The sequence below is a fragment of the Melospiza melodia genome, chromosome 25 (assembly GCF_035770615.1).
Source record: "Melospiza melodia melodia isolate bMelMel2 chromosome 25, bMelMel2.pri, whole genome shotgun sequence".
In the NCBI taxonomy this organism is placed as follows: Eukaryota; Metazoa; Chordata; class Aves; order Passeriformes; family Passerellidae; genus Melospiza; species Melospiza melodia.
The window spans coordinates 10,996,435-11,023,501 of NC_086218.1; the positions used below are offsets into that span (position 1 = coordinate 10,996,435).

General features: G+C 53.4%; 1 protein-coding gene across 1 annotated transcript; it reads right to left on the reverse strand.

Annotated features, from left to right (window-relative positions):
• Positions 1–2,643: 2,643 nt before the first annotated feature.
• Positions 2,644–26,391, reverse strand: LOC134429235 (integrator complex subunit 3-like). Its single transcript, XM_063176356.1, is given in 32 exon segments — positions 2,644–3,000; positions 3,087–3,246; positions 3,326–3,398; positions 3,483–3,583; positions 4,465–4,632; positions 5,246–5,294; positions 5,410–5,505; positions 5,508–5,522; positions 7,018–7,093; positions 7,897–7,965; positions 8,912–9,065; positions 9,788–9,907; positions 10,037–10,081; positions 10,882–10,985; positions 11,461–11,515; positions 12,048–12,177; positions 13,526–13,645; positions 14,143–14,213; positions 14,215–14,247; positions 14,992–15,083; positions 15,620–15,664; positions 15,666–15,700; positions 16,358–16,445; positions 17,478–17,669; positions 18,653–18,750; positions 18,864–18,993; positions 20,194–20,338; positions 21,700–21,763; positions 23,114–23,201; positions 24,466–24,579; positions 25,114–25,197; positions 26,307–26,391. Coding segments are annotated over 30 exon segments (2,772 nt in total). The 5' UTR covers positions 24,544–24,579; positions 25,114–25,197; positions 26,307–26,391; the 3' UTR covers positions 2,644–2,922.
• Positions 26,392–27,067: the final 676 nt, after the last annotated feature.

Consider the following 27,067-nt stretch of genomic DNA (forward strand, 5'->3'; position numbering starts at 1 on the left):
CTCCTTTGCGTGCGTGGCTGCGGCTGTGCGGGAGAACCGCGACACAAAGCAGCCCCGCTCAGTGCTGGGAGCGACAGTCGCGCTTTACGGCACCTTTTACGACAGTCATGCTTTACAGCACCTTTAATGACAGTCTCGCTTTATGGCACCTTTTACGACAGTCGCGCTTTACAGCACCTTTAATGACAGTCTCGCTTTATGGCACCTTTTACGACAGTCATGCTTTACAGCACCTTTAATGACAGTCTCGCTTTATGGCACCTTTTACGACAGTCATGCTTTACAGCACCTTTAATGACAGTCTCGCTTTATGGCACCTTTTACGACAGTCGCGCTTTACGACGCCTTTTACGACAGTGCTGCTTTACGGCGCTTTTTACGACACTCTCGCTTTACGGCACCTTTTACGACAGTCTCGCTTTACGGCAACTTTTACGACAGTCGCGCTTTACGACACCTTTTACGACAGTCGCGCTTTACGGCGCCTTTTACGACAGTCGCGCTTTACGGCATCGTTTACGACAGACGCGCTTTACGGCACCTTTTACGACAGTCGCGCTTTACGACGCCTTTACGACAGTCGCGCTTTACGGCACCTTTTACGACAGTCGCGCTTTACGACAGCTTTTACGACAGTCGCGCTTTACGGCACCTTTTACGACAGTGCTGCTTTACGACACCTTTTACGACAGTCGCGCTTTACGACGCCTTTACGACAGTCGCGCTTTACGGCACCTTTTACGACAGTCGCGCTTTACGACAGTCGCGCTTTACGGCACCTTTTACGACAGTGCTGCTTTACGGCACCTTTTACGACAGTGCTGCTTTACGGCGCTTTTTACGACAGTCTCGCTTTACGGCACCTTTTACGACAGTCTCGCTTTACGGCAACTTTTACGACAGTCGCGCTTTACGACACCTTTTACGACAGTCGCGCTTTACGGCGCCTTTTACGACAGTCGCGCTTTACGGTATCGTTTACGACAGTCGCGCTTTACGGCACCTTTTACGACAGTCGCGCTTTACGGCACCTTTACGACAGTCGCGCTTTACGACAGCTTTTACGACAGTCGCGCTTTACGGCACCTTTTACGACAGTGCTGCTTTACGACACCTTTTACGACAGTCGCGCTTTACGGCACCTTTTACGACAGTCGTGCTTTACGACACCTTTTACGACAGACGCGCTTTACGACACCTTTTACGACAGTCGCGCTTTACGGCACCTTTTACGACAGACGCGCTTTACGACGCCTTTTACGACAGTGCTGCTTTACGGCACCTTTTACGACAGTGCTGCTTTACGGCGCTTTTTACGACAGTCTCGCTTTACGGCACCTTTTACGACAGTCTCGCTTTACGGCACCTTTTACGACAGTCGCGCTTTACGACGCCTTTTACGACAGTCGCGCTTTACGGCACCTTTTACGACAGTCGCGCTTTACGGCACCTTTTACGACAGTGCTGCTTTACGACACCTTTTACGACAGTCGTGCTTTACGGCGCCTTTTACGACAGCCGCGCTTTACGACACCTTTTACTACAGTGCTGCTTTACGGCACCTTTTACGACAGTGTTGCTTTACGGAACCTTTTACGACAGTCGTGCTTTACGGCCGGTTTTACGACAGTCGTGCTTTATGGCACCTTTTACGACAGTCGCGTTTTACGTCATTTCCCTTTCTGGAACTTTTCCAGCACTTTCCAGCGCTTTATGCTTTTTATTTTGCTTTTTTATTTATTTGTAATAAATGTAATTTTTTACCATTTTAAGTTATCTTTTATTTCATTAACCTTGGCCACGCCCACCGACCACACCCACTTTGGACACGCCCAGTCTGAGCCCCGCCCAACCTCTCCGCCAAGCCCAACCCCCTCATGTCACCTCTCTCCCCTCCCCTCCATCCCTCTGTCCCGTGTCCCCTTCGCACTGTCACTCCAGCATTGTCCCCCAACTGTCCCCTCCCCATTGTCACCCCCCCCACTGTCCCCTCCCCTGTCCCTTCCGTCCCCTTTCCCCATTGTCACCCCCATCATTGTCCCCTCCCTGGTCCTTCTGTCCCCTCCTCTGTCCCCTTCCGGGGCCTCCCCGCTCCCTCTGTGTCCCAGATTCCCCCTGTCCTTGGGGGGGTTGGCAGTGCCACCATCTCGGGGGGGGGTAGATGGCAGTGTCACCATGGGGGTGTTGGCAGTGTCACCGGGGGGGGATGGCAGTGTCACCATCCTGGGGCTGGCAGTGCCACCAAGGGGAAGGTGGCAGTGCCACCGGGGGGGGTTGGCACTGTCACCATCACAGAGGGGCGTGTTGGCAGTGCCACCATCGTGGGGGGGGGAAATAGCAGTGTCACCATCGGGGGGGCAGGGTGCTGGCAGTGTCACCAGGGGGAGTTGGCAGTGCCACCATGGGGGTTGGCAGTACCACCATGGGGTTGGCACTGTCACCATCCCAGGGCTGTCACCACCCCCCCACGTCACAAATTGGGTCCATTCAGTACAAAACAGGAAAGTTTTTATTGCTGCTTTTCTTAAAAACACTTAAAAACGCTCATGGGGGGGGGCAGGACCCCTCCCCAAATTCTCCTGCCCCTCCCCACCCCCAGGACCCCCCCAGCTCCCCCTCCCCAAATCATCCTGGAGCAGCCACTCGGTTCCACCCTTTATTTACAGTTCTGGAGGAAAATGGGGCTGGGGCTTCCCCCCTTTGTCCACTTGGGGGGACCCCCACCCACATAGGGGGGTCCTGGGGTGGGGGGGCAGAGACCCCTCCCCATATAGTGAAAAGGGGGTGAAGGGAATGATGGGGACCCCAAGCTTGGGGTTTTGCTGGCACTGGTTTGGGGGGTCCTGGGGGGTTCCCCATGGAAAGGGGGGTCCTGGGGGGGGTTCCCTGTGGTGGGGAGGGGTCCCGGGGGGGTCCCACCCCTCAGTCACTGTCAGACCCCACAGCAGAGGAACCTTTCCTTTTCCTCTTGGCCGGTTTGGGTTTGGTGTCCTCCTCCTCCTGCAGGGACATGGTGGTGGGGGTCACACGGGATTTGGGGACCCCTTGAGGGTCTCAGGGGGTCTCGGGGAGGGCGGGGGTCTCACCGAGGCGCTGCTGGAGCCGGACTCCTCCTCGTTGTTTTGGGGCTGTGCCGCGTTTTTGCGGCTGCGGGGGCTGGCCAGGGCCGTGGCCTTGCGGCGGCTCTTGGGGGGTTTGCTGGAGGAATCCTCGTATTCCTCAGCCAGGGAGAAGAGATCCGAGAACCTGGGGGGGCACCAGAGGGGCTCAGGGGGGGGTCTGTGGTCTTTAGGAGGGGAGGGAAATGTGTGGGGAGGGGTCTCACTTCATTTTGTGAGCTTCGTCGCAGCTGGCCTGGACGTGCTGCAGCGCCTGCAGGATCGGGGTCTGGCTGAAAACTGGGGGGGGGAAATGGGGAGGGTCAGGGCAGGGAGGGACCCCAGACCCAAATGGAACAGCTCAGGGTGTGGGGAGGGACCCACAGTTGTGCTTGGTGTTGGTGAGGTTGAGCCTGAGGTTGTCCAGGTGCTCCAGGATCTGCTCCAGGGTGAGCTGGGCCAGTTTGCTGCTGGAGCTGCGGAGGCTGCGGGAGAGGAGGGCAGGAAATGGCGTGAGAAATTAAATAATGGGGTGGGAAACTAAAAAATGGGGGTGAGAAACTAAAAATGGGGAGGAGACACCAAAAAATGGGGTGAGAAATTACAAATGGGGAGGAGAGGCCAAAAATGGGGAGGAGACCCCCAGGGACAGATTCCAGACCTCTGGCACTTTTGAGGCAGGGGAGAAAACCTGAAATTCCTTAGGGTGGGAATTCTGTGGGAATGGGGTACAGGTGATAAAACCCCCAACTCCTCAGGGAGGGAATTCCCACTTCCAGGACCCCTGGAACACCCAGACCTCTGGCGTTTCTGGGGCAGGGGAGGAAAAAACCCCTGAATCCTCAGGGTGGGAATGTGGTAAAGGTGATAAAAACCACCCCAACTCTTTAGGGAGAGAATTCTGTGGGAATGGGGTAGAGAGGAGAAAAAACACCCCAATTCCTTAGGGAGGGAATGGGGTACAGGTGAGATAAACCACCCCAGTTCTTTAGGGAGGGAATTCCTAGGGCCAGAACCCCCAGACTTCTGTCTTTTTTGGGGCAGGGAAGAAAAACCAATTCTTTAGGGTGGGAATTCTGTGGGAATGGGGTACAGGGGACAACACCCCCCTCAATTCTTCAGGAAGGGACTCCCAGTCCCAGGACCCCCAGACCTCTGCCGTTTGCAGGGGACAAACAGCACCCTAATTCTTTGGGAAGGGCATTTCCAGGGTCAGAACTGCCAGACCTCTGCCGTTTGCAGGGGACAAACAGCACCCCAATTCTTTGGGAAGGGAATTTCCAGGGTCAGAATTGCCACACCTCTGCCGTTTGCAGGGGACAAACAGCACCCCAATTCTTTGGGAAGGGAATTTCCAGGCTCAGACCTCTGCCGTTTGCGGGGCAGGCTGTTGTTTTTGATCAGCAGGGCCTTGATGTGCTCGCCCAGGAGGTCGTCGTGCCGCAGCCCCCAGTGCCGCAGGATGCTGGTGGTGAACTGGTCCTCGGGGTGGCACGGCCGGCTCAGCACCATCTTCACCATCTCCTCACTGGGCCTGCACAAACGGGGTGGGGAAGGCTGGGGGACACACCTGGAGCACCAGGAGAACCCCCAGAGTCCCAGGAGACACCCCAGACCCTCAGGAGGCACCCCCCCAGGTTCCCCAAATCCCTTTAGTGCCCCCCAAATCCCCTCAGTGTCCCCCAGTTCACTCAGTGTCCCCAAATCCCCTTGGTGTCCCCTGGAACTTCTAAATGTCCCCAAATCCCCTCAGTGTCCCCTGGAACCTCTCAGTGTCCCCCAAATCCCCTCAATGCCCCCAAATCCCCTCAATGCCCCCCTTGGTGTCCCCCAATCCCCTCAGTGCCCTCCCAAATCCTCTCAGTGTCCCTTGGAACCCCTCAGTGTCCCCAAATCCCTTCAGTGTCCCCCTCTCAGTGTCCCCAAATCCTCTCAGTGTCCCCAAATCCCTTTAGTGCCCCCCTGTGGCTCCTTGATGTCCCCAAATCCCCTCAGTGCCCCCCCAAATCCCCTCAGTGTCTGCCCCTTGGTGTCCCCAAATCCCTTCAGTGTTCCCCAAATCCTTGCACTGCCCCGCCAGATCCCCTCAGTGTCCCCTGGAACCTCTCATTGTCCCCAGATGCCCTCAGTGTCCCCCCCAGACTCACTTTTCCCTGCGCAGCTGCAGCAGGAGGCAGGACAGGGCCTCGGGGTGCTCTGAAAGGGGAAGGAGGGTGGCAATGTCCCCCATGGGAATGTCCCCAGCAATGTCCCCAAAAATACATCCCCAGGAATGTCCCCAAAAAATGTCCCCAAGGTGTCCCCAGCTCACCCTTGTACTTGAGGTGCTGCAGGATGGGGATGATGGTCTCCAGGGGGATGTTGTGGGCCAGGAACAGCTGCCAGGTGCAGTACTGCTCAAAGGTCTCCAGTCCAGGCTCTGAACTGCGCACAGGGACAGACGGACAGGGGGACAGGGGGGACAACGGGACAGGGGGACAGCAGGACAGAGGCACAGAGGCACAGAAGGACAGAGGGACGGAGAGGACAGAGGGACAGGGGGACAAAGGGGACAGGGAGGATGGAGGGGACAGAGGGACAGGGGGGACAGGGGGCAGAGGGGACAGAGGGACAGAGAGACAGAAGGGACAGGGGGATGGAGGGGACAGAGGGACAGGGATGGACAACAGGGAGAACGGGGACAATGGGACAATGGGTAACAGGGACAATAAACCCCAATAAAATGGAGTTGACAGGAATAATGGGGATGGATAATGGGGACAATGGGATAATGGGGACAATGGGATAATGGGGATGGATAATGGGGACAATGGGGTTAACAGGGAATAATGGGGATGGATAACAGGGACAATGGGATAATGGGGATAACAGGGACAATAAACCCCAAATAAAAATGGAGTTGACAGGAATAATGGGGATGGATAATGGGGACAATGGGATAATGGGGATAACAGGGATGGAAAATGGGGACAATGGATAATGGGGATGGATAAGGGGGACAATGGGGTTAACAGGAATAATGGGGATGGATAACAGGGACAATGGGATAATGGGGACAGTGGGACAATGGGGATAATGGGGATGGATAACAGGGACAATGGCACAATGGGGTTAACAGGGATCTGCGCCAGCCCCTTCCCCAGCTCTGGGGACCCCCAAACCTGCCCGGGGTCCCCCCACCCCTCCAGGCCCTGGCAATGGGGACAGAGCCCTGTCCCAGGAAGGGGCTGTGGGGGCAGGGCTAACGAGGCTCCCTAATTAATTAACAGGCTTATCCCCAAAGCTGGATTTGCCCTGGGAACACCGAGGGACTCCACAGAGTGGCTGTGGAGCCGATTTTGGGATTTTGCCCTGCCTGGCACCCCTGGGGGCACAGGGATCAATCGCAGATCTGCCCGGGGCAGTGACCCTGTAATGCCAGCTGGGAATGCAGCCCCGGGCAGGGATCTCCCTCTGGAAAGGGCCAGGCCTGGATTTGGGGCAGGGCTTGGGGGCTGCCCAGGACCTGTTCCTTCCTATTTCCATCCTCATTCCCATTCCCACTGCAATTCCCATTCCCACTCCTATTCCCTCTCCCATTTCTGTTCCCATTCCCATCCTAATCCCATTCCCACTCCCTTTCCCATTCCCAATACCAATCCCATTCCCTTTCCCTTTCCCATTCCCATTTCCCAATCCCCATTCCCATTTCCTCTCCCTCTCCCATTCCCAATCCCATTTCCCAATCCCAATTTCATTCCCTCTCCCATTTCCCACTCCCACTCCAATTCCCAATCCCACTCCCTTTCCCATTCCCATTCCCAATCCCATCCCCATTCCCATCCCATTCCCATTTCCCCTCCCATTTCCCATTCCCACTCCCACTCCAATTCCCAATCCCTGCTGCTCCCAACCCCATTCCCATTCCCATCCCACTCACTGAGGATGTTCAGCACGGAATCCTTGCGGAACATGACGAGGTTTCCCATCATCACGTGGCACACGAGCTCCTGGAGCTGGGGTGGGACAGGGAATGGGGTCAGGGGGTGACATTCCAGAGGTGCCCCCGGGAATTTTTGGGTTCTCCCAGCAAATTCCAGGCCAGGCAGAACCATAAGGGGCACATTAGGGGTAATTAGGGGTAATTAGCGCTGATTGCCCAGGAAATGGCTCTGCAGGAGATTCCTTGGGATCGACCTTTGGACCAGGGGATTTAGGGGCTCCTTACACCAAGGATTGAGGGCATGGATGGCTCATTTTGGGGTTAAATTCCCCAGGATTGGGGTCATGGATGGCTCATTTTGGGGTTAAATTCCCCAGGTTTGGGGTCATGGATGGCTCATTTTGGAGTTAAATTCCCCAGGATTGGGGTCATGGATGGCTCATTTTGGGGTTAAATTCCCCAGGTTTGGGGCCATGGATGGCTCATTTTGGGGTTAAATTCCCCAGGTTTGGGGCCATGGATGGCTCATTTTGGGGTTAAATTCCCCAGGTTTGGGGTCATGGATGGCTCATTTTGGGGTTAAATTCCCCAGGTTTGGGGCCATGGATGGCTCATTTTGGGGTTAAATTCCCCAGGTTTGGGGTCATGGATGGCTCATTTTGGGGTTAAATTCCCCAGGTTTGGGGTCATGGATGGCTCATTTTGGAGTTAAATTTCCCAGGATTGGGGCCATGGATGGCTCATTTTGGGGTTAAATTTCCCAGGATTGGGGTCATGGATGGCTCATTTTGGAGTTAAATTCCCCAGGATTGGGGTCATGGATGGCTCATTTTGGGGTTAAATTCCCCAGAAAAGGGAAGGAAGGATCCCCCTCACCTGGAAGGAGTCGATGACAGCCACGATCATGTTCAGCAGCTCCCCGCTCCTCAGGGTCTCATCTGGAAACTGGGAATGAACAAAATCAAACTGGGAATGAAAAAACCCAAACTGGGAATGCACAAAATCCCAAATCCCGGCAGGGAGAGCCGTCCCAAAATCCCAAAAGTTTCCCTCGGGGGGCAGCCGTGAGCCAGGGCTCTGGAATTCCCGGAATTCCCGTTTTTTTTTCCCTTTTCCTGGCTCTGCTCCCGCAGGAAACACAAAATCAATCAGGGCAGGAGCCAAAGGGGGGGACGGTGGCGCCACGGAGAGGGACGGGATGTGGAATGGATCCTGGATTTGGGATCAGCACAGGGAACAATGGGATCCTGCCCTGGAATGGATCCTGGATTTGGGATCAGCACAGGGAACAATGGGATCCTGCCCTGGATGGATCCTGGATTTGGGATCAGTGTGGAAAACAGTGGGATCCTGCCCTGGAATGGATCCTGGATTTGGGATCAGTGTAGGGAACAGCCTGGGATGGATCCTGGATTTGGGATCAGTACAGGGAACAATGGGATTCTGCCCTGGATGGATCCTGGATTTGGGATCAGTGTGGAAAACAGTGGGATCCTGCCCTGGAATGGATCCTGGATTTGGGATCAGCACAGGAACAGTGGGATCCTGGATTTGGGATCAGCACAGGAACAGTGGGATCCTGCTCTGGGATGGATCCCAAGGAAGGGCAGGGATCCAGCTGCACGTTCCAGGGCTGCGGGTTCCTGCATTTAGAGAGAATTTTAGGGACTCTCTGGATTTGGAGAGAATTTTTGGGATTCTCTGCTGCAGCACACCTGGGACGGGACCCGGGGCACACCTGGGATGGGATTTTGGGCACAACAGGAACAGGACTCGGGGAACACCCAGAATGGGACTTTGGGCACACCAGGAATGGGATTTCGGGGATCCCTGGCACTCGGGGCACCCCTGGGATGGCACTCGGGGCACACCCGGGCAGGTGAGGGCTCACCTCGGTGTAGATGGAGGGCGTGAGGAAGCAGAGCAGGCGCACGTCGTCCTCCTGGCACGCCTTCATGTCCATCATGAGGCACGTGTGCAGCTCGCCCAGCTGCGTGGCCTGGGCAAAGGACTCGTAGAGCGCCATCCTGCCCAGCGCCGCCTTGCTGGGGACAGAGAGCACCTGGCACACTTGGCACCTGGGCACACCTGGCACACACCTGGCACAGCTCACACACCCACAGAGCGCCATCCTGCCCAGCGCCGCCTTGCTGGGGACAGAGAGCACCTGGCACACCTGGCACACACCTGGTACTGCTGGCACACAGGTGACACAACTGACACACACCTGACATAGCTGGGACACACATGGCACACCTGGCACACACCTGGCACTGCTGGCACACAGCTGGCACACACCTGGCCCGTGCCATCACCAGGGACAGGCACAGGCAGGGGAGGGGCACAGGTAAGAGGGCGTGGCCCAGATGAAGGGGAGGAGTCACAGGAGAGAGGGAGGAGTCAGAGCAGGGCGTGGCCCATCAGAAGGGGAGGAGTCAGAGCAGGGCGTGGCCCATCTGAGGGGGAGGAGTCAGACAGGGTGTGGCCCATCTGAGGGGGTGGAGCCAGCACAGGGCGTGGCCCATCTGCGGGGGAGGAGCCAGCGCAGAGTGTGGCCCATCTGAGGGGGAGGAGTCAGAGCAGGGCGTGGCCCATCTGAGGGGGAGGAGTCAGAGCAGGGCGTGGCCCATCTGAGGGGGAGGAGTCAGAGCAGGGCGTGGCCCATCTGCGGGGGAGGAGTCAGAGCAGGGCGTGGCCCATCTGAGGGGGGAGTCAGCAGGGCGTGGCCCATCTGAGGGGGCGGAGCCAGCGCAGGGCGTGGCCTCACCTGGCCCTCAGGTAGTAGAGCAGGTGATATCCGATCTTGGGCTGCTTCTGGTAGAGCTCCGAGAGCAGGTCCAGCAGCAGCGAGAAGCCGCTGTTGTCCTCCTGCATCTGGCACAGGTTCCTTGGGGACAGCGGGAATGTCACCGGGATAACGGGGACCAAAAACCCCCAAAAAACCCCAAAATCCCCAGCTTTCCCACCAGGAATGGGATGGGAGGCCGGGAATTCTGAGGGTTTGAAAGGGACCTACCGGAATATCAGGTACAGGGGCTTCCCCACGGACTCCTCCAGGGACCTGGGGACAGACGGACGGACACTCTGAGCTCCCGGGAATGACAGAGGAACAGCCCTGGGGAACAGCCCAGGATTCCCCAGGAAATGGGACAGGAACAGTCCTGGATCTCCTTTGGTTTTCCAAGAAATAGGAACAGCCCTGGATCTCACTCAGTTTTCCCAGGAATGTCGCAGGAGCAGTCCTGGATCCCTCCAGGATTTCCCAGGAATGGGAACAACCCTGAATTCCTCTGGGTTTTCCCAGGAAATGGGACAGGAACAGCCCTGGGGAACAGCCCTGGGTCCCTCTGGATTTTCCAGGAAATGGGAGAGGAACAGCCCTGAATTCCTCTGGGTTTTCCCAGGAAATGGCACAGGAACAGCCCTGGATCCCTCTGGATGTTCCTGGGAATGGGAACAGCCCTGGACCCCATTGGGAGCCCAAGAACAGCCCTGGATCCCTCTGGGTTTCCCCAGGAATGACAAAGGAACAGCCCTGGATCCCGTTGGGAGCCCAGGAACAGCCCTGGATCCCTCTGGGTTTCCCAGGAATGACAAAGAAACAGCCCTGGATCCCTCCAGGATTTCCCAGGAATGGGAACAGCCCTGGATCCCACTCAGTTTTCCCAGGAATGGCACAGGAACAGCCCTGGACCCCGCTGGGATCCCAGGAACAGCCCTGGATCCCTCCAGGATTTCCCAGGAATGGGAACAGCCCTGGATCCCTGTGGATTTCCCAGGAATGGCACAGGAACAGCCCTGGATCCCATTGGGAGCCCAGGAACAGCCCTGGATCCCTCTCGGAGTTTTCCCAGCCCTTACTCCTCTGTGATCTCCTCCGGCAGCACCTCCCCGCGGAAATGGGCCTTGAAGAGCTCCTGCAGGCACGAGGCGAGCACCGAGAGCTGCTCCGAGTCAAAATCCTCCTGGCAGGGAGGGAGGGAGGGAGGTCAGGGATGGACCCTGGCACGGGGAAAGGGCACAGGGACTGATCCTGGCACAGGGGAATGGATCCTGGCACGGGGAGGGGGCACAGGAATGGATCCTGGCACGGGGAGGGGGCACAGGAACGGATCCTGGCACAGGGAGGGGGCACAGGAACGGATCCCAGGCTGCTCTGGAGGGGTTCCAGCACCAGGGATCCCAAATCACTGCCAGGGATGGATCCCAGATCTCGCCCACGATGAATCCCAAATCCCAGCTGGGATGGATCCCAGACCCTGCCAGGGATGGATCCCAAACCCCACCCATGACAGATCCCAGATGTCCCCCCTAGGATTAATTCCAGATCCCACCCATGACAGATCCCAGATGCCCCCCAGGATTAATTCCAGATCCCACCCAGGACAGATCCCGGATTCTCCCCAAAATGGATCCCAGATCCCAGCGTGGCTCCGTTACCTCCAGGACCTGATCCACGATCTCCTGCATGACCTCGCACTGCGCCTCCGTGTCACTGCAGGGACAGGAACAAAGCCCTTACTGGGAGCACTGGGAACACTGGGAGTACTGGGGATCCAGAAATGAGAACGGGAATAGGAATGGGAATGGGATGGGAAGCGGATTGGGAATGGGATGGGAATGGGGATGGGAATGGGAATGGAATGGGAATGGAATTGGGAGTGGGATGGGAATAGGATTGTGATGGAGATTGGGATGGGATAGGAATGGGAATGGGATTGGGGATGGGAATAGGATTGGGATGGAGATTGGGATGGGATGGGAATGGGATTGGGATGGGAAGGGATTGGGAATGGGAATGGAAATGGGATGGGAGTGGGGATGGGAATGGAATTGGAAATGGGACTGGGAATTGGAGTGGGAGAGTGAATGGGATTGGGATGGGAATAGGAATGAGATTGGGAATGGAATGGAATGGAAATACGATGGGAATGGGATTGGGAATGGAGTGGGTTTGGGAATGGGAAGGGGATTGGATGGGATGGGAATGGAAATATGGGATTGGGACTGGATGGGATTGACCCCACCTGCCCTTCTGCAGCTGCAGCACTTTGTCCCTCAGGGACTCGTCCAGCTGCTCCAGGAATGGGGTGATGTCCACGGGCTCCTCCACGATGGATTCCTTGATGGGATGGAACCGGAACTCCCTCTTCTTGCCTGAAACCAGGGATTCCCTGGGATTCCAGCAGGAATTCCCTGGGATTCCAGCAGGAATTCCCTGGGATTCTCCTCCTCCCCAGCAATCCCTGTCCTGGATCCTCCTGCCCTGGAGCCAGGGCTGGGAATGTCCGGGACTGTGATCCCTGCTCAGTCCCATTCCCAAATCCGACCCTCCAACATTCCCTAAAATCCTGGGATTTTGGGAATCTCCAAGGGGGCAAAATCTGGTATAGGGATTCCCAAATCTGATGCTCCAACGTTCCCCAGGTGTCTCCAAGGACACAAAATTTGGGAATGGGGTTCTGAGGTTCCCAGGCTCCATCCTGTGCCCCAAACCCCCTGGAACAGTGGGAATTCCACAGGGATCTGGACCAGCGAGGCTGGGAATGGCTCCAGAGGGAATTTGGGTGGAAAAATGCTCTGAGCTCCTGGGAACAGCCCAGGAAAGGGAACAAATGTTGTGGGCACGGATCCAGAACCATGGATGTGGGAATGTGCCCCTGGGATTTGGGAATCAGCTCCTGGAGGAGGAAATCTGGCATCTCCAATGGGATCAGCTCCTGATTTTTGGAATAATTTGGGAATCACCTTCTGGGATTTGGGAATCAGCTCCTGCAGAGCCAACTAGCAGAGGAAATCTGGGATCTCCAGTGGCATCTGCTCCTGATTTTTTGGGAATCAGCTCCTGCAGGGGAAATCTGGGATTTCCCAGTGGGATCAGCTCCTGATTTTTGGGAATCAGCTGCTGGGATTTGGGAATCTGGGAATCTCCACCAGGATCAGCTGCTGGGATTTGGGAATCTGGGATTTCCCAGTGGGATCAGCTGCTGGGATTTGGGAATCTGGGATTTCCCAGTGGGATCAGCTGCTGGGATTTGGGAATCTGGGATTTCCCAGTGGGATCAGCTGCTGGGATTTGGGAATCTGGGAATCTCCACCAGGATCAGCTGCTGGGATTTGGGAATCTGGGATTTCCCAGTGGGATCAGCTGCTGGGATTTGGGAATTTGGGATTTCCCAGTGGGATCAGCTGCTGGGATTTGGGAATCTGGGATTTCCCAGTGGGATCAGCTGCTGGGATTTGGGAATCAACTCCTGCAGGAGAAATCTGGGATCTCCAGTAGGATCTGCTCCTGACTTTTGGAATAATTTGGGAATCAGCTCCCGATGTTTGGAAATCACCACCTGGGATTTGGGGATCAGGTCCTGATTTTTGGGAATCAGCTCCTGCAGAGGGAATCTGGGATCTCCACCGGGATCACCTCCTGGTTTTTGGGTTTTTGGGAATTCTGGAGCCTGTTGTGCCCTGTGTGTGTGTCCCTGGGCAGCCCCAGGGCCTCCCTCACCCCCTTTGCTGCTCAGCTCCTCCTCATCGTCACTGAAGGCGGCCTCGGCGTTGTCATAGCAACCGTCATCCTTCTCCAGGTGATTCTCCATCTCCATGGCAACGGGCTCCTCGATTTTCACTGTACCAAAAACCCCCAATTCAATACCTAAAAATCCCCATTTAATTCCCCAAAAATCCCAATTTAATCCCCAATTTAATCCCTAAAAATCCAAATTTAATTCCCAAAAATCCCAATTTAATTCCCTAATTTAATCCCCAATTTAATTCCCCAATTTAATCCACCAAAATCCCAATTTAATCCCCCAAAATCCCAATTTTATTAACTCCCCAAAAATCCCAATTTAACTCCCCAAAAAATCCCAATTTAATTAATCCCCTAAAATCCCGGTTTGACTCCCAAAAAATCCCCATTTAATCCCCCAAAATTCCCATTTAATTCCCCCCAATTCCCAATTTAATTCCCCAATTTAATCCCCAAAACCCCAATTTAATCCCCCAAAATTCCCATTTAATTCCCAAATTTAAATCCCCAAATCTCAATATAACTCCTCAAAAATACCAATTTAACTCCCAAAAATCCAATTTAATTCCCAAAATTCCCATTTTCATTCCAACCTTCCATGGGGGGCGAGGGGGAGCTGCAGAATTCTGGAAATTTCTCCCTCAGCATTGCCCGGAGCTCTTGTCAGTTTGGGGTTGTCAAAAAGCGGGGCCAGGTGCCTGGAAGGGGAAAATTGGGAAAATTTCACCTAAATTTGGGAAAATTTCACCTAAATTTGGGAAAATTTCACCTAAATTTGGGAAAATTTCACCTGAATTGGGAAAATTTCACCTGAATTTGGATCAGCCAGAGCTGGGATGGGGCCTGATCCCAACTGGGAAGGAATTCCTGGAAAATCCCAATTTTTCTCTTTTCCCTCATGGCCATTGGGATCCCCTCAATGGGAAATGGGGAAATTTTCCTGGAAAATCCCAATTTTCTCTTTTCCCCTCATCCCTTTTCCCTCATGATCTTTGGGATCCCCCTCACCTGAACATGGGAATGGGAAAAGGGGATGGAAAATTGGGCTGAAAAATCCCAAATTTTCTCTTTTCCCCCAATCCCTTTTCCCTCATGGTTTTTGGGATCCCCTCAACTGTGCCACCAGAAAATGGGAATGGGAAAAGAGGCTGGAATTCCCTAAAAAAAATCCCAAATTCCTCTTTTCCCCCCATCACCTTTTCCCTCATGGTTTTTGGGATCCCCTCACCTGAACATGGGAATGGGACAAGGGGCTGGAAAATTGGGCTGAAAAATCCCAAATTTTCTCTTCCCCATCCCTTTTCCCCCATGGATCACCCCCGCTCCAACCCTTCTGATCCCAAATTTTAACCCCAGAGCTCCAGCAGAGGCCCAGGGCAGTCGGGAGCAGCTGGAAATTGAGGGAAATTCAGGGAAATTTGGGCAATCTGGGAATTTCTTACGCCAGGACTCGCTTCTCCACGATGTGCGTGAGGGAGTTGAAGACGCCCTGGCGGACGTGCGCCTCCAGAGGGGGGTAAAAGTTGGGAATGATCTGGGAAAAACAGGGAGGGAGAGAGGAAATGTTAGAGAAAAATTATTGGGGATTTTTGGGGGGATTTTTTTTGTGAATTTTTGGGGGTTTTTTGGGGATTTTTATGGGGATTTTTCTTTTTTATTTTTATGGGGATTTCTTGGGGGATTTTTTGGAGGGGGGATTATTTTTCTTTTAATTTTTTAGGGTTTTTTGGGGGGATTTTTTTGGCAATTTTTTAAATTTTTTTAGGGATTTTTGGGGGTTTTTTTTGGAGGGGGATTTTTTGGGGGAATTTTTTTGAGGGATTTTTGGGGGGATTTTTTTTTATTTTTTGGGGATTTTTAAAAATTTTTTTGGGGGAGGGTTTGTTGATGGGATTTTTCTGAGAGATTTTTGGGGTTTTTTTGGGAGATTTTTTGTTTAATTTTTTGGGGGGATTTTTTTTTTTTTTTTTTTTGTAAATTTTTTTGGGATTTTTTTAAACGGATTTTTTGGGGGATTTTTTGGGGGGGGGGGATTTTTTGGGGGATTTCTGGAGAAGAAGGATTCCTCACCCTGCACATGAAGTCCAGCAGCGTGGCCGTGATGGCCGGGTGGGGGTTTCATGGAGTGGTGCATGACCAGGATGGCAGGTTCTGGGGGAGACAATGGGTGAGACCCCAAAAAACCTCAAATCCCTGCTCCTGGACCCCAAAAACCCCAAATCCCTGCTCCTGGACCCCAAAAACCCCAGGAACGTCCCATGCATCCTATGCCAGAAACTTCTCTTGGATCCCATCCCAGGGACTGCCCAGAATCCCATCCCAAGGTGGATCCCCATGGATTTCACCCCAGGAACATCCCATGGATCCCATCCCAAGGCAGATCCCTGGGGATCTCACCCCAGGAACATCTCATGGATCTCATCCCCATGGATCCAACCCAGGAACATCTCATGAATCCCATTCCAAGGTAGATCCAACCCCAGGAACATCCCATGGATCTCATCCCGTGGATCCAATCCTCAGGATCCAAGCCCAAGAACACCTCATGGATCCATCCTCAGGAACATCTCATGGATCCCATCCCAAGGCAGATCCTCCATGGATTCCACCCCAGGAACTGCCAGGATCCCAGCCCAAGGTGGATCTCCATGGATCCCTGACCAGGATCCCCACCCCAGGAACATCTCATGGATCTCATCCCAGGATCCCGTCCCAAGGTGGATCCCCATGGGTCCCATCCAAGGAACATGTCATGGATTCCATCCCAAGCTGGATGCCCTGGATCCCACCCCGGCAGGCCCCACGCACCGATGTTCATGATGCTGTCCTTCTCGGGGTTGAAGAAGAGCCAGTCATAGAACAGAGCCAGCTTGGCGTTGGAGGCGGCGACGTTGGACTGCACGAGACCAAAAACCCCAAAATATCCCATCAACACCATGCTGAGATCCCACCAGGATCCCTCCAAGAACCCCCTGAGACCCACCATGAACCCCCTGAGATCCCTCTAAAAACCCCTTGAGATTCCACCAAGAAGCCCCTGAGATCCCTCCAAGATTCCTTCAAGATTCCTTGAGATCCCACCAAGAACCCCCCGAGATCCCACCAAGATCCCTTTTTGAGATGCTCCTGCTCCTGTTTTTGGGATGTTCCCATTCCCAGCCCTCCCTGTACCCCATTTTTGGTTCTCCCAGCCCATTTTTGGGGTTTTTCCCACCCTGTACCCCATTTTTGGGTTCTCCCAGCCCATTTTGGGGTTTTTCCCACCCTGTACCCAATTTTTTGGTTCTCTCACCCCATTTTGGGGTTCTCACTGTGCACGTGGTGAGCAGCCAGCCGATGATGGCCCTGTACCCCATTTTGGGGTTTCTCCCCAAAACCCTAACCCCATACATCATTTTTGGGTTCTCCCAGCCCATTTTGGGATTTTTCCCACCCTGTACCCCATTTTTTGGCTCTCCCAGCCCATTTTTGGGGTTTCTCCCACCCTGTACCCCCGTTTTTGGGGTTCTATCCGTGCAGGTGGTGAGCAGCCAGCCGATGATGGCCCTGTACCCATTTTTGGGTTCTCTCATCCCCCTGTACCCCATTTTTGGGCTCCCCCAACCCATCCCATGCTCATTTTGGGGCTCTGACCGTGCAGGTGGTGAGCAGCCAGCCGATGATGGCCCTGTAGCCCATTTCGGGGTTTCTCCCACCCTGTACCCCATTTTTGGGGTTCTCTCCAACCCCCTGTACCCCGTTTTTGGGGTTCTCACCGTGCAGGTGGTGAGCAGCCAGCCGATGATGGCTCTGTGCCCATTTTTGGGATTTTTCCCACCCTGTACCCATTTTTGGGGTTCTCCCAGCCCATTTTTGGGGTTTCTCCCACCCTGTACCCCATTTTTGGGGTTCTCCCAGCCCCCCTGCACCCCGTTTTTGGGGTTCTCACCGTGCAGGTGGTGAGCAGCCAGCCGATGATGGCCCAGCGGGGCAGGATGTCCGAGCTCAGCACCTCGTTGGACGGGTGCACCACGCCGCAGATGTAGCGGATCAGGTCGCAGCGCAGGGACTGGCTGTCAGGGGTGGACAGGTACTGCCTCTGGAACCAGTCCTGGTAGCGCTTCTGCTGCCCAAAGCGCACCTGGGGACAGGGGGACACTGCTGGGGACAGCCACAGGGACATGGGGACACTGCTGGGGACAGGTATGGGACATGGGGGACATGGATGGGGGCAGGTACTGCCGCTGGAACCAGTCCTGGTAGCGCTTCTGCTGCCCAAAAGCGCACCTGGGGACAGGGGGGACACTGCTGGGGACACACCTGGGGACATGGGGACACTGCTGGGGACAGGGATGGGACATGGGGACATGGATGGGGACATGGGGACAGCCACAGGGACATGGAGACATGGACAGCGATGGGACATGGGACATGGCTGGGGACAGGTACTGCTGCTGGAACCAGTCCTGGTAACTCTTCTTGCTGCCCAAACAGCACCTGGAGACATGGGGACACACCTGGGGACACACCTGGGGACATGGGACAGGTATGGGACATGGAGACATGGATGGGGGACATGGGGACAGCCACAGGGGACATGGAGACATGGACAGCGATGGGACATGGTTGGGGACAGGTACTGCTGCTGGAACCAGTCCTGGTAGCGCTTCTGCTGCCCAAAGCGCACCTGGGGACATGGGGACACACCTGGGGACATGGGGGACAGCCACAGGGACATGGAGACATGGACAGCGATGGGACATGGGACAGGGGATTGGGACACAGGACAGGACTGGCAGTGGGGACAAGCAGGACCCTGAGCTAGGGGGGGATTTAGGAGGGAACCCATCAGGAATTTGGGAACCCATCAGGAATTTGAGATCCAGGTGGAATTTGGGAATCCATCAGGAATTTGGGAAGGAACCCATCAGGAATTTGGGAAGGAACCCATCAGGAATTTGAGATCCAGGTGGAATTTGGGAATCCATCAGGAATTTGGGAAGGAACCCATCAGGAATTTGGGAAACCATCAGCAATGTAGGACAAAACCCAGGTTAAATTTGGGAACGCAGGGGGAATTTGGGAAGGAACCCATCAGGAATTTGGGATCCAGGGGGTTTTTACCCTGGAGGTCATGAAGAGCAGCTTGGTCTCCATGTCGGGCGTGAGGCGACACGCCAGGAACTTGCGGGAGGTCCTGGACTGCAGCAGCTGCAGCACACCTGGGACAGAAAAGGCACTTTTGTCACCCTGTCAATAAAAAATGCATTGGAAAATCCCTGGAAAGGCCCAGAATTGAGGAATCCATGGAAAAGAGGGGATGCTCAGGCTGTACCTGTGAACTGGGGGCTGAGCACCTGCGGGTTGTGCAGGATGTCCTTCCAGAGCTGCTCAAACTCGGGGATCCGAGCCACGTTCTGCAGCAGCCGCACCAGGTCCCGGCCGATCATGAAACAGTCCATGAACTGGGGGGAAAAGGGGGAATTCCATGGAGATAATTCATGGAAACACCATGGAACAATGCAGGAAAATACCACGGAAAAATACAGGAAAATCACATTAAACAAGCCTTGAAAATCCCATGGAATAGTCCATGAAAATACCGTTAAATAATCCATGAAAATGCCATTAAGTAATCCAGGAAAATGCCATGAAACAATCCATTAACTGGGAAAAAAGGGGGAAATTCAATGAAATAATTCATGGAAATGCCATGAAACAATCCAGGAAAATTCCATGGAACAATTCATGAACTGGGGGAAAAGGGGGATTCAGTGGAATAACTCATGGAAATGCCATAGAATAATCCATGGGAATGCCATGAAATAATGCAGGAAAATCCATTAAACAATCCATGAACATCCCATGAAAGAATCCATGGAAATCCCATGAAACAATCCATGAAATATCATAGAACGATCCAGGAAATCGATCCAATCCCAATCCCAATCCAATGCCATCCCAACCCCATATAATCCCACAACCCCATACAATCGCTCACCCTCTCCCGAGCAGGCACACACAGAACTCCAATCCAAATCCAATCCAATCCCATCCCAACCCCAATCCCATAATCCCAATCCCAAACTCAGCCTCTCCCTGAGCAGACACACACAGAACTCCAATCCCAATCCCAATCCCAAAATCCCATATAAACACTCACCCTCTCCCCTGAGCAGGCACACGCAGAACTCCAATCCCACCCCAATCCAAACTCAACCCCAATCCCAATCCCATACAATCCCAATCCCAATCTCACCCTTTCTCTCAGCAGGCACACGCAGAACTCCAATCCCAATCCCAATCCCATCCCAACCCCAATCCCAATCCCAAATAATCCCAACCTCACCCTTTCTCTCAGCAGGCACACGCAGAACTCCAATCCCAATCCCAATCCCATCCCAACCCCAATCCCAATCCCATCCCAACCCCAATCCCAATCCCATATAATCCCAACCTCACCCTTTCTCTCAGCAGGCACACGCAGAACTCCAATCCCAATCCCATATAACCCCAATCCCAATCCCATATAACCCCAATCCCACACTCACCCTTTCTCTCAGCAGGCACACGCAGAACTCCAATCCCAATCCCAATCCCATCCCAACCCCAATCCCCAATCCCATCCCAACCCCAATCCCAATCCCATATAACCCCAACCTCACCCTTTCTCTCAGCAGGCACACGCAGAACTCCACCTCCTTCTGGCGCAGCGCCTGCAGCGCGGCCGTGCCGTGGTGATCCACGATCAGCCTCAGGTACGTGTACACGGCCATGGCCACCAGCAGGCTGCTCTTCAGAACCCACTCCCTGCAAAAAAACCCAAATCAGCCCCAAACCCGCCCCAAATCAGCCCCAAAAGGGGAGGGGGCTACAGGGGATCCTGGGGGATTGGGGCACGGGGAGGGAACAGCGGGAATGGGGCGAGGGGGAAAGGGGGAACGGGGTTGGTGTCGTCTGGAACCATTGTCCAGGCTGCCCAAAAACGTAATTAAATAATAAATAAATAAATAAATGTATTAACTGAGGAGTGTGTTAATTGATAAAAATATTAAATGATATCTTTGTGGGATTGGGGTGTGGGAAGGGAACAGCGGGAACGGTGCAAACGGCAAAGGGGGCACGGGGTTGGTGTCACCTGGAACCATCAGCCAGGGCATCAATAAAGGTGATTGAATAGTTAATTAATTAATTAATTAATTAAGGAATGTGTTAATTAATAAAGATAATGAATAATAAAGGTATTTCTCTGTGGGATTGGGGTGTGGGGAGGGAACAGCGGGAATGGAGCAAGAGGCAAAGGGGGGACGGGGTTGGTGTCACAGGAATCATCACCCAGGCTATCCAAAAAGGCCAATAAATAATTAATAAATTAATTAATTTATTCATTAATAAATGCATTAATTGGGGAATGTGTTAATTAATAAAGATAACAAATTTTAAAGATATAAACTGATATCTTTGTGGGAAGGGGACACCAGCAGCAATGGTGGGACTGGGTTGGTATCACCTGGAAACACCAGCCAGGGCATCATTAAAAGATGTTAATTAATAATTGGGAAATGTATTAATTAATAAAGATAACAAACAATAAATATATTAAATTATACAGATATTAATTGATAAATATACTGGTGATGAACACAGAATTGACAAACACTGGAAAATCCAGCCCAGCCCTGGGGTGTCCCAGGTGGCTCCTGCTGCCTCTGAATCCCAGGAAAAACAAAACAATCCAGGAAAAAAAAAAAAAAAAAAAAACAGAAAAAAGAAATCTCAGATAAAACAATCCCAGGAAAAAACAGCCCCAGGCCAAAAGCAGCTGGATAGAAGCTGGGATTCAGGGAATTCCCTGCTGCTCCAGCCTGGGCAATCCTGAATCCAGGAATTCCCTGCCTCCAGGACAATGGGATGCAGTTCCCAGCTGCCCAAACACAGGAAATTTTGGGGGCAATCAACTCCAGGCTGCTGCTCCCAAAGGAAAAGCTCAGGAAATTGGGGAAGGGAACATCGCCGGGATGCTGGGCCAGAGCCACGGCTGCTCCTCAGCCCTGGGGGTGTTCGGGGGATTTAGGGGTGTTTGGGGGATTTAGGGGTGTCCAGGGGATTATTTAGGGGTGTCCAGGGGATTTAGGGACTTTTTGGGAAGGTGGGAAGGGCACTGCGGTTACCTCTGCTCTGTCAGGATTTCCAGAACGTTCTCTGCCAGCCAGATGTTCTTGGCAGTGACGTCCCCCACCTGGGAAAACAGCAGGGAAAAAATAACTGGGGTGGAGGAGGAGAGGGGATCTGGGAGCTGGGATTTGGGAGCTGGGATCTGGGAGCTGGGATATGGAACAGAGGGATTTGGGAGCTGGGGGATTTGGGATGGAACAGGGGGATTTGGGAGCTGGGATTTGGAACAGAGGGATTTTGGAGCTAGAATTGAGTAGTGGGATTTGGGAGCTGGGGGATTTGGGAGCTGCCTGCTCCCATCCCTGTGATCCCAGGGAGGTTCCCCATGGAGAGCAGGGAGAACCTGGGAAAACCATGGGAAAAAGCAGGGAAAAATCAGGTAAAAACCAGGGAAAAGCAGGGAGAACCAGCAGGTGCAGACAATGGGTGGCAGTGAAGGGCAGGCAGTGAGAGCCAGAGGGGCCCTGCAGGGCAGGAGGGGACCCAGGGGACACCGGGGCCTTTCCAGGCCTGCATTTTCCAGGGATTCCTTTCCCAGGAACCTTTTCCAAGGCTCCTTTTTTAGTGCTTTTCCCATTTCTCCCTCCCGGCATTCATTTCCCAGGGACACAATCCCCGTTCGGCCCCGGGAACACGGAAGAGGCTCCGGAAAGGCGGGAGCGGGGCGGGGATCCCGGGAATCCCCCAGGGATGGATGGATGGATGATGGATGGATGGAGGAACCTCCTCCTCCTCCTCCTCCTCCCATCCCCCTGCTTGTCCCGGGAGCTGCCGGCCAGGAATGATCCCAAGAATTCCCAGCTCAAAACCTGAGGATTCCCAGCAATTCCTGACTCATATCCCAAGAATTCCCAGCAATTCCCAGCTCAGATCCTGAGGGGTTCCCAGCCCAGATCCTGAGGGTTCTCAGCTCAGATCCTGAGGGATTTCCCAGCTCAGATCCTGGGGCATTCCCAGCTCAGATCCTGGGGATTCTCAGCTCAGATCCTGAGGGATTTCCCAGCTCAGATCCGGGGCATTCCCAGCTCAAATCCTGAGGGATTCCTGGCTCAGATCCCGATCAGGGATTCCCAGCTGATCCCGATCTGATTCCTGGTTCAGATCCTGGGGCATTCCCTGCTCAGATCCTGAGAATTCCCAGCTCAAATCCTCAGGATTTCCCAGCTCAGATCCTGAGGATTCCCAGTTCAGATCCTGAGGATTCCCAGCAATTCCCAGCTCAGATCCTGAGGGATCTCCCAGCCCAGATCCTGAGGCATTCTCAGCTCAAATCCTCAGGATTTCCCAGCTCAGATTTGGGGGATTTCTCAGCTCAGGTCCTGAGAGATTCCTGGCTCGAATCCTGAGGGATTCCCCACCATTCCCAGCACTCCCAGTTCACATCCCAAGGATTCCCAGCCATTCCCAGCTCACCTGCAATCTGTTTCATGAAGGTCATGCACACCCCATCGGCTCCCAGCACGCCGCTCTTCACCAGCTCCCGCAGCAGCCACAGCAGCTGGGCAGGGAAATGGGGGGGTCAGGGACCCCCAGGGACCCCCCAAACCCACCCACAGGAGCTGAGCACAGAAACTGGGGGGTCAGGGACCCCCAGAGACCCCAAACCTCTCAATCCCACCCCTCAGGGAGAGCCCCAAACCCCCCAGGACCCCAATCCCAGCCACAGCAGCTGAACATGGAAATCGAGGGGTTCCGAGACCCCCGGGCACCCCCAAACTCCCCAACCCCACCCCAGGACCCCCAGTCCCACCCCTCAGGGAGGTCCCCAAGCCCTCCCTGCTCCCCTGCAAGTGGGACAGAAAGGTCCAGGTGGGACACAAGATCCCAGGAGACTGAAGGTGGGACAGGAGATGGCAGGTGGGACAAGAGGGACAGGAGATGCTGGGTGGGACACGACATCCCAGCTGGGACAGGAGATTTTGGATGGGACAGGAGATTTTGGATGGGACAGGTAGAGGCTCCCAGGTAGAACAGGAGATTTTGGGGTGGGACACAACATTCCAGGTGGGACAGGAGATTTTGGGTGGGACAGAAAAGTCCAGGTGGGACAGGAGATGCAAGTAGGGACAGGAAATTCCGGGTAGGACACAACGTTCCAGGTGGGACAGGAGAGTCCAGGAGATGCTGGGTGGGACAGGTGGGACAGGAGGTGCCAGGTGGGACACGAAAATCTGTGTGGGACAGAAGATTTCAGGTGGAAGAGGAGATGCTGGGTGGGACACGAAATTTTGGGTGGGACAAAAGGTTCCAGGTAGAACATGAGGTTTTGGGTGGGACAGGAGGAACAGGAGGCTCCAGGTGGGGCAGAAAAATTCAGATGGGCCAGGAGATTCCAGGTGGGACAGGAGATTTTGAGTAGGACAAAAGATTCCAGGTGGGACAGAAGAGTCCAGGTAGGACAGGAGATTCCAGGTAGGACAGGAGATTCCAGGTGGGACAGGTGGGACAGAAGGTGCCAGGTGGGACAGGATGGACAGGAGAATTCCAGGTGGGACAGAAGGTGCCAGGTGGGACAGGAGATTCCAGGTAGGACAGGAGATGTTGGGTGGGACAGGAGGTGCCAGGAAATTCAAGATGGGACACGAAATTTTGGGTGGAACAGGTGGGACAGGAGACTCCAGGGAAATCCAGGTAGGACACAAGGTTCCAGGTGGGCCAGGAGATTTTGGGTGGGGACAGGAGATTTTGGGTGGGACAGGAGATTCCAGGTGGGACCCACAGTCCCAGGTGTGGCAGGAGAATTGCAGGTGAAGACCCCTGACCTGTGTCCTGCAGGTGTCCTGCAGCTTCAGGTACTTCTCCATCAGGATGTGGTTGATCTTGTTGAGGACGATGTTCATCCCATCCCTGCTGACCAGGGCCAGGTCCCGGTAACACTGAGGGGAAAAAATGGGGAAAAAATTGGAAAACTTATGGAAAATTCAGGGATTTTTTTGGGAAAAAAACCGGCCCAGGAATGGATGGAAAATCCAAGGATTTTGGGGGGAAAATCCAGGAAATTCCATGGAAAACTCATCGTGAATTCCCTGAATTCCTCCATTTCTGCCATGTTTAATTAACACGACAGTGATTAATGAGGCTGCTAATGAGGGCAGGGACAGCTGGGAGGAGGAGGAGGAGGAGGAAGAGCAGCTGGGCCCAGCTGGGCACACTGAGGGGGGGGCTGGGGCAGATTTTGGGGCATTTTGGGGCATTTTGGGCAGATTTTGGGGTCCCTGGTGCAGATTTGGGTCCTGGAAGGGTCCCAGCCCAAACCCAAGCAATTCCTGGGGTTAGGAAGGAGCCTCACTCCCTGTTTTTTATCCCACAGAGATTCTGGAATATTCCCAGGGAATTCCAGCCAGGAAAGTTCCTAAATTTCCCCCAAATAATTCCCAGATTTTCCAGTTTTTCCCCAGTTTCCCCCTCACCTTCTGGGCCTGGGCTGGCTCTGTCAGGACCAGGGTGAAGAGCCCCAGGCAAATCTCCTCGTGCTGGGGGGTCCCTTTGCAGATCTGGGGAGGGGAAAATTCCCAAAAATATTCCAAAAAATTCCAGGTGAGTTCCCAAATCCCAATTCTCAAATCCCAGTTCCTAATTTCCTGTTCCCAAATCCCAGTTTCCCAGCAGGGAATTCCCAATTCCGGAATGGAATCCCCAATTCCCATGAAGAAATTTCAATTTTCCTTATTTCTCCCATTTCCCAGCAGAAATTCCCATTTTTCCATGACAAATCCCCATTTCCCATGATAAAATCCCCAATTCCCACCAGGAATTCCCCATTCCCAGGACAAATCCCCATTTCCAGCAGGAAATTCCCGATTCCATGAGGAAATTCCCAATTTTCCTCATTTCTCCCAATCCCCACGATAAAATTCCCAGGACAAATCCCCATTTCCCATGATAGAATTCCCATTTTTCCATGCCAAATCCCCATTTTTTCCAGGAACAAATTCCCAATTTTCCCTGAAGAATCCCCATTTTTCCATGACAAACCCCCATTCTTCCATGAATAAATTCCCATTTTTCCATGAATAATTCCCATTTTTTCCCAGATAAAATCCCCATTTTTCCACGATGAATCCCCAGTCCCCATTTCCCATGAGGAAATTCCCCATTCCCAGGACAAATTCCCGATTTTTGTCATTTCTCCCAATCTCCATGATAAAATCCCCATTTTCCAGGATAAATTCCCAGGACAAATCCCCACTTTTCTATGACAAATCCCCATTTTTTCCACGAATAAATTCCCAATTTTCCCTGAAGACTCCCCATTTTTCCATGACAAATCCCCATTTTTTTCCATGATTAAATTCCCATTTTTCCATGAAAAATCCCCATTTTTTCCATGAACAAATCCCCATTTTTCCCTGACAAATCCCCATTTTTCCCAGGAATAAATTCCCAATTTTCCCTGAAGAATCCCCATTTTTCCATGACAAATCCCCATTTTTTCCATGATAAAATTCCCAATTTTCCCTGACGATCCCCATTTCCCATCACAATCCCCATTTCCCACGACAAACCCCCGTTTCCCCATGAATAAATTCCCACTTCCCGTGACAAATTCCCGTTTTCCCAGTACAAAATTCCCATTTTTTCCCCGATAAATCCCCAGACTCACGTGGGCGTTGAGGGCGTCGTTGGCCTCGCGCTCCGAGAGCCCGCTGGTCAGGGAGGAGACGACGCCAACACAGCGCTCCAGGCGCTGGAAACGGGGGCAAAAATGGGGAAAAAAACGGTGAAAATGAGGAGAAAATGAGTGAAATTGGGGAAAATGGGGGAAAACGGGAAAAAACTGGAGGAAAAACGGAGGAAAAGTGAGGAAAAACGGGGGCAAAATGAAGGAAAAATGGGGGGAAAACCAGAGGGAAACTGAGGGGAAAATGGGGGGAAACTGAGGAAAAACTGAGGGGGAAAATGGGGAAAAAATGGGGAAAATGAGGAGAAAATGAGTGAAATTGGGGGAAATGGGGGAAAACGGTGAAAATGAGGAGAAAATGAGTGAAATTGGGGGAAAAATGAGTGAAATTGGGGGAAATGGGGGAAAACGGGAAAAAACTGGAGGAAAAACGGAGGAAAAATGAAGAAAAACAGGGAAATGGAGGGAAAACGGAGGGGGGATATGGGGAAAAATGAGAGGGGATAATGGAGAAAGATGGGGGGAAAACAGAGGAAAAATGGGGGAAAATGGGAGGGGGAAATGGGAGGGGAAATGGGAGAAAAAATGAGAAAAACAGGGGGAAAATTGAGGGGAAAACAGAGGGGAGAAATGGGGAAAAAACGAGAGGGGAAAATGGGAAAAAGGGAGGGGTAATGGAGAAAAATGGGGGAAATGGGGGGAAAACAGAGGAAAAATGGGAGGGGGAAAGGGGAGGGAAAATA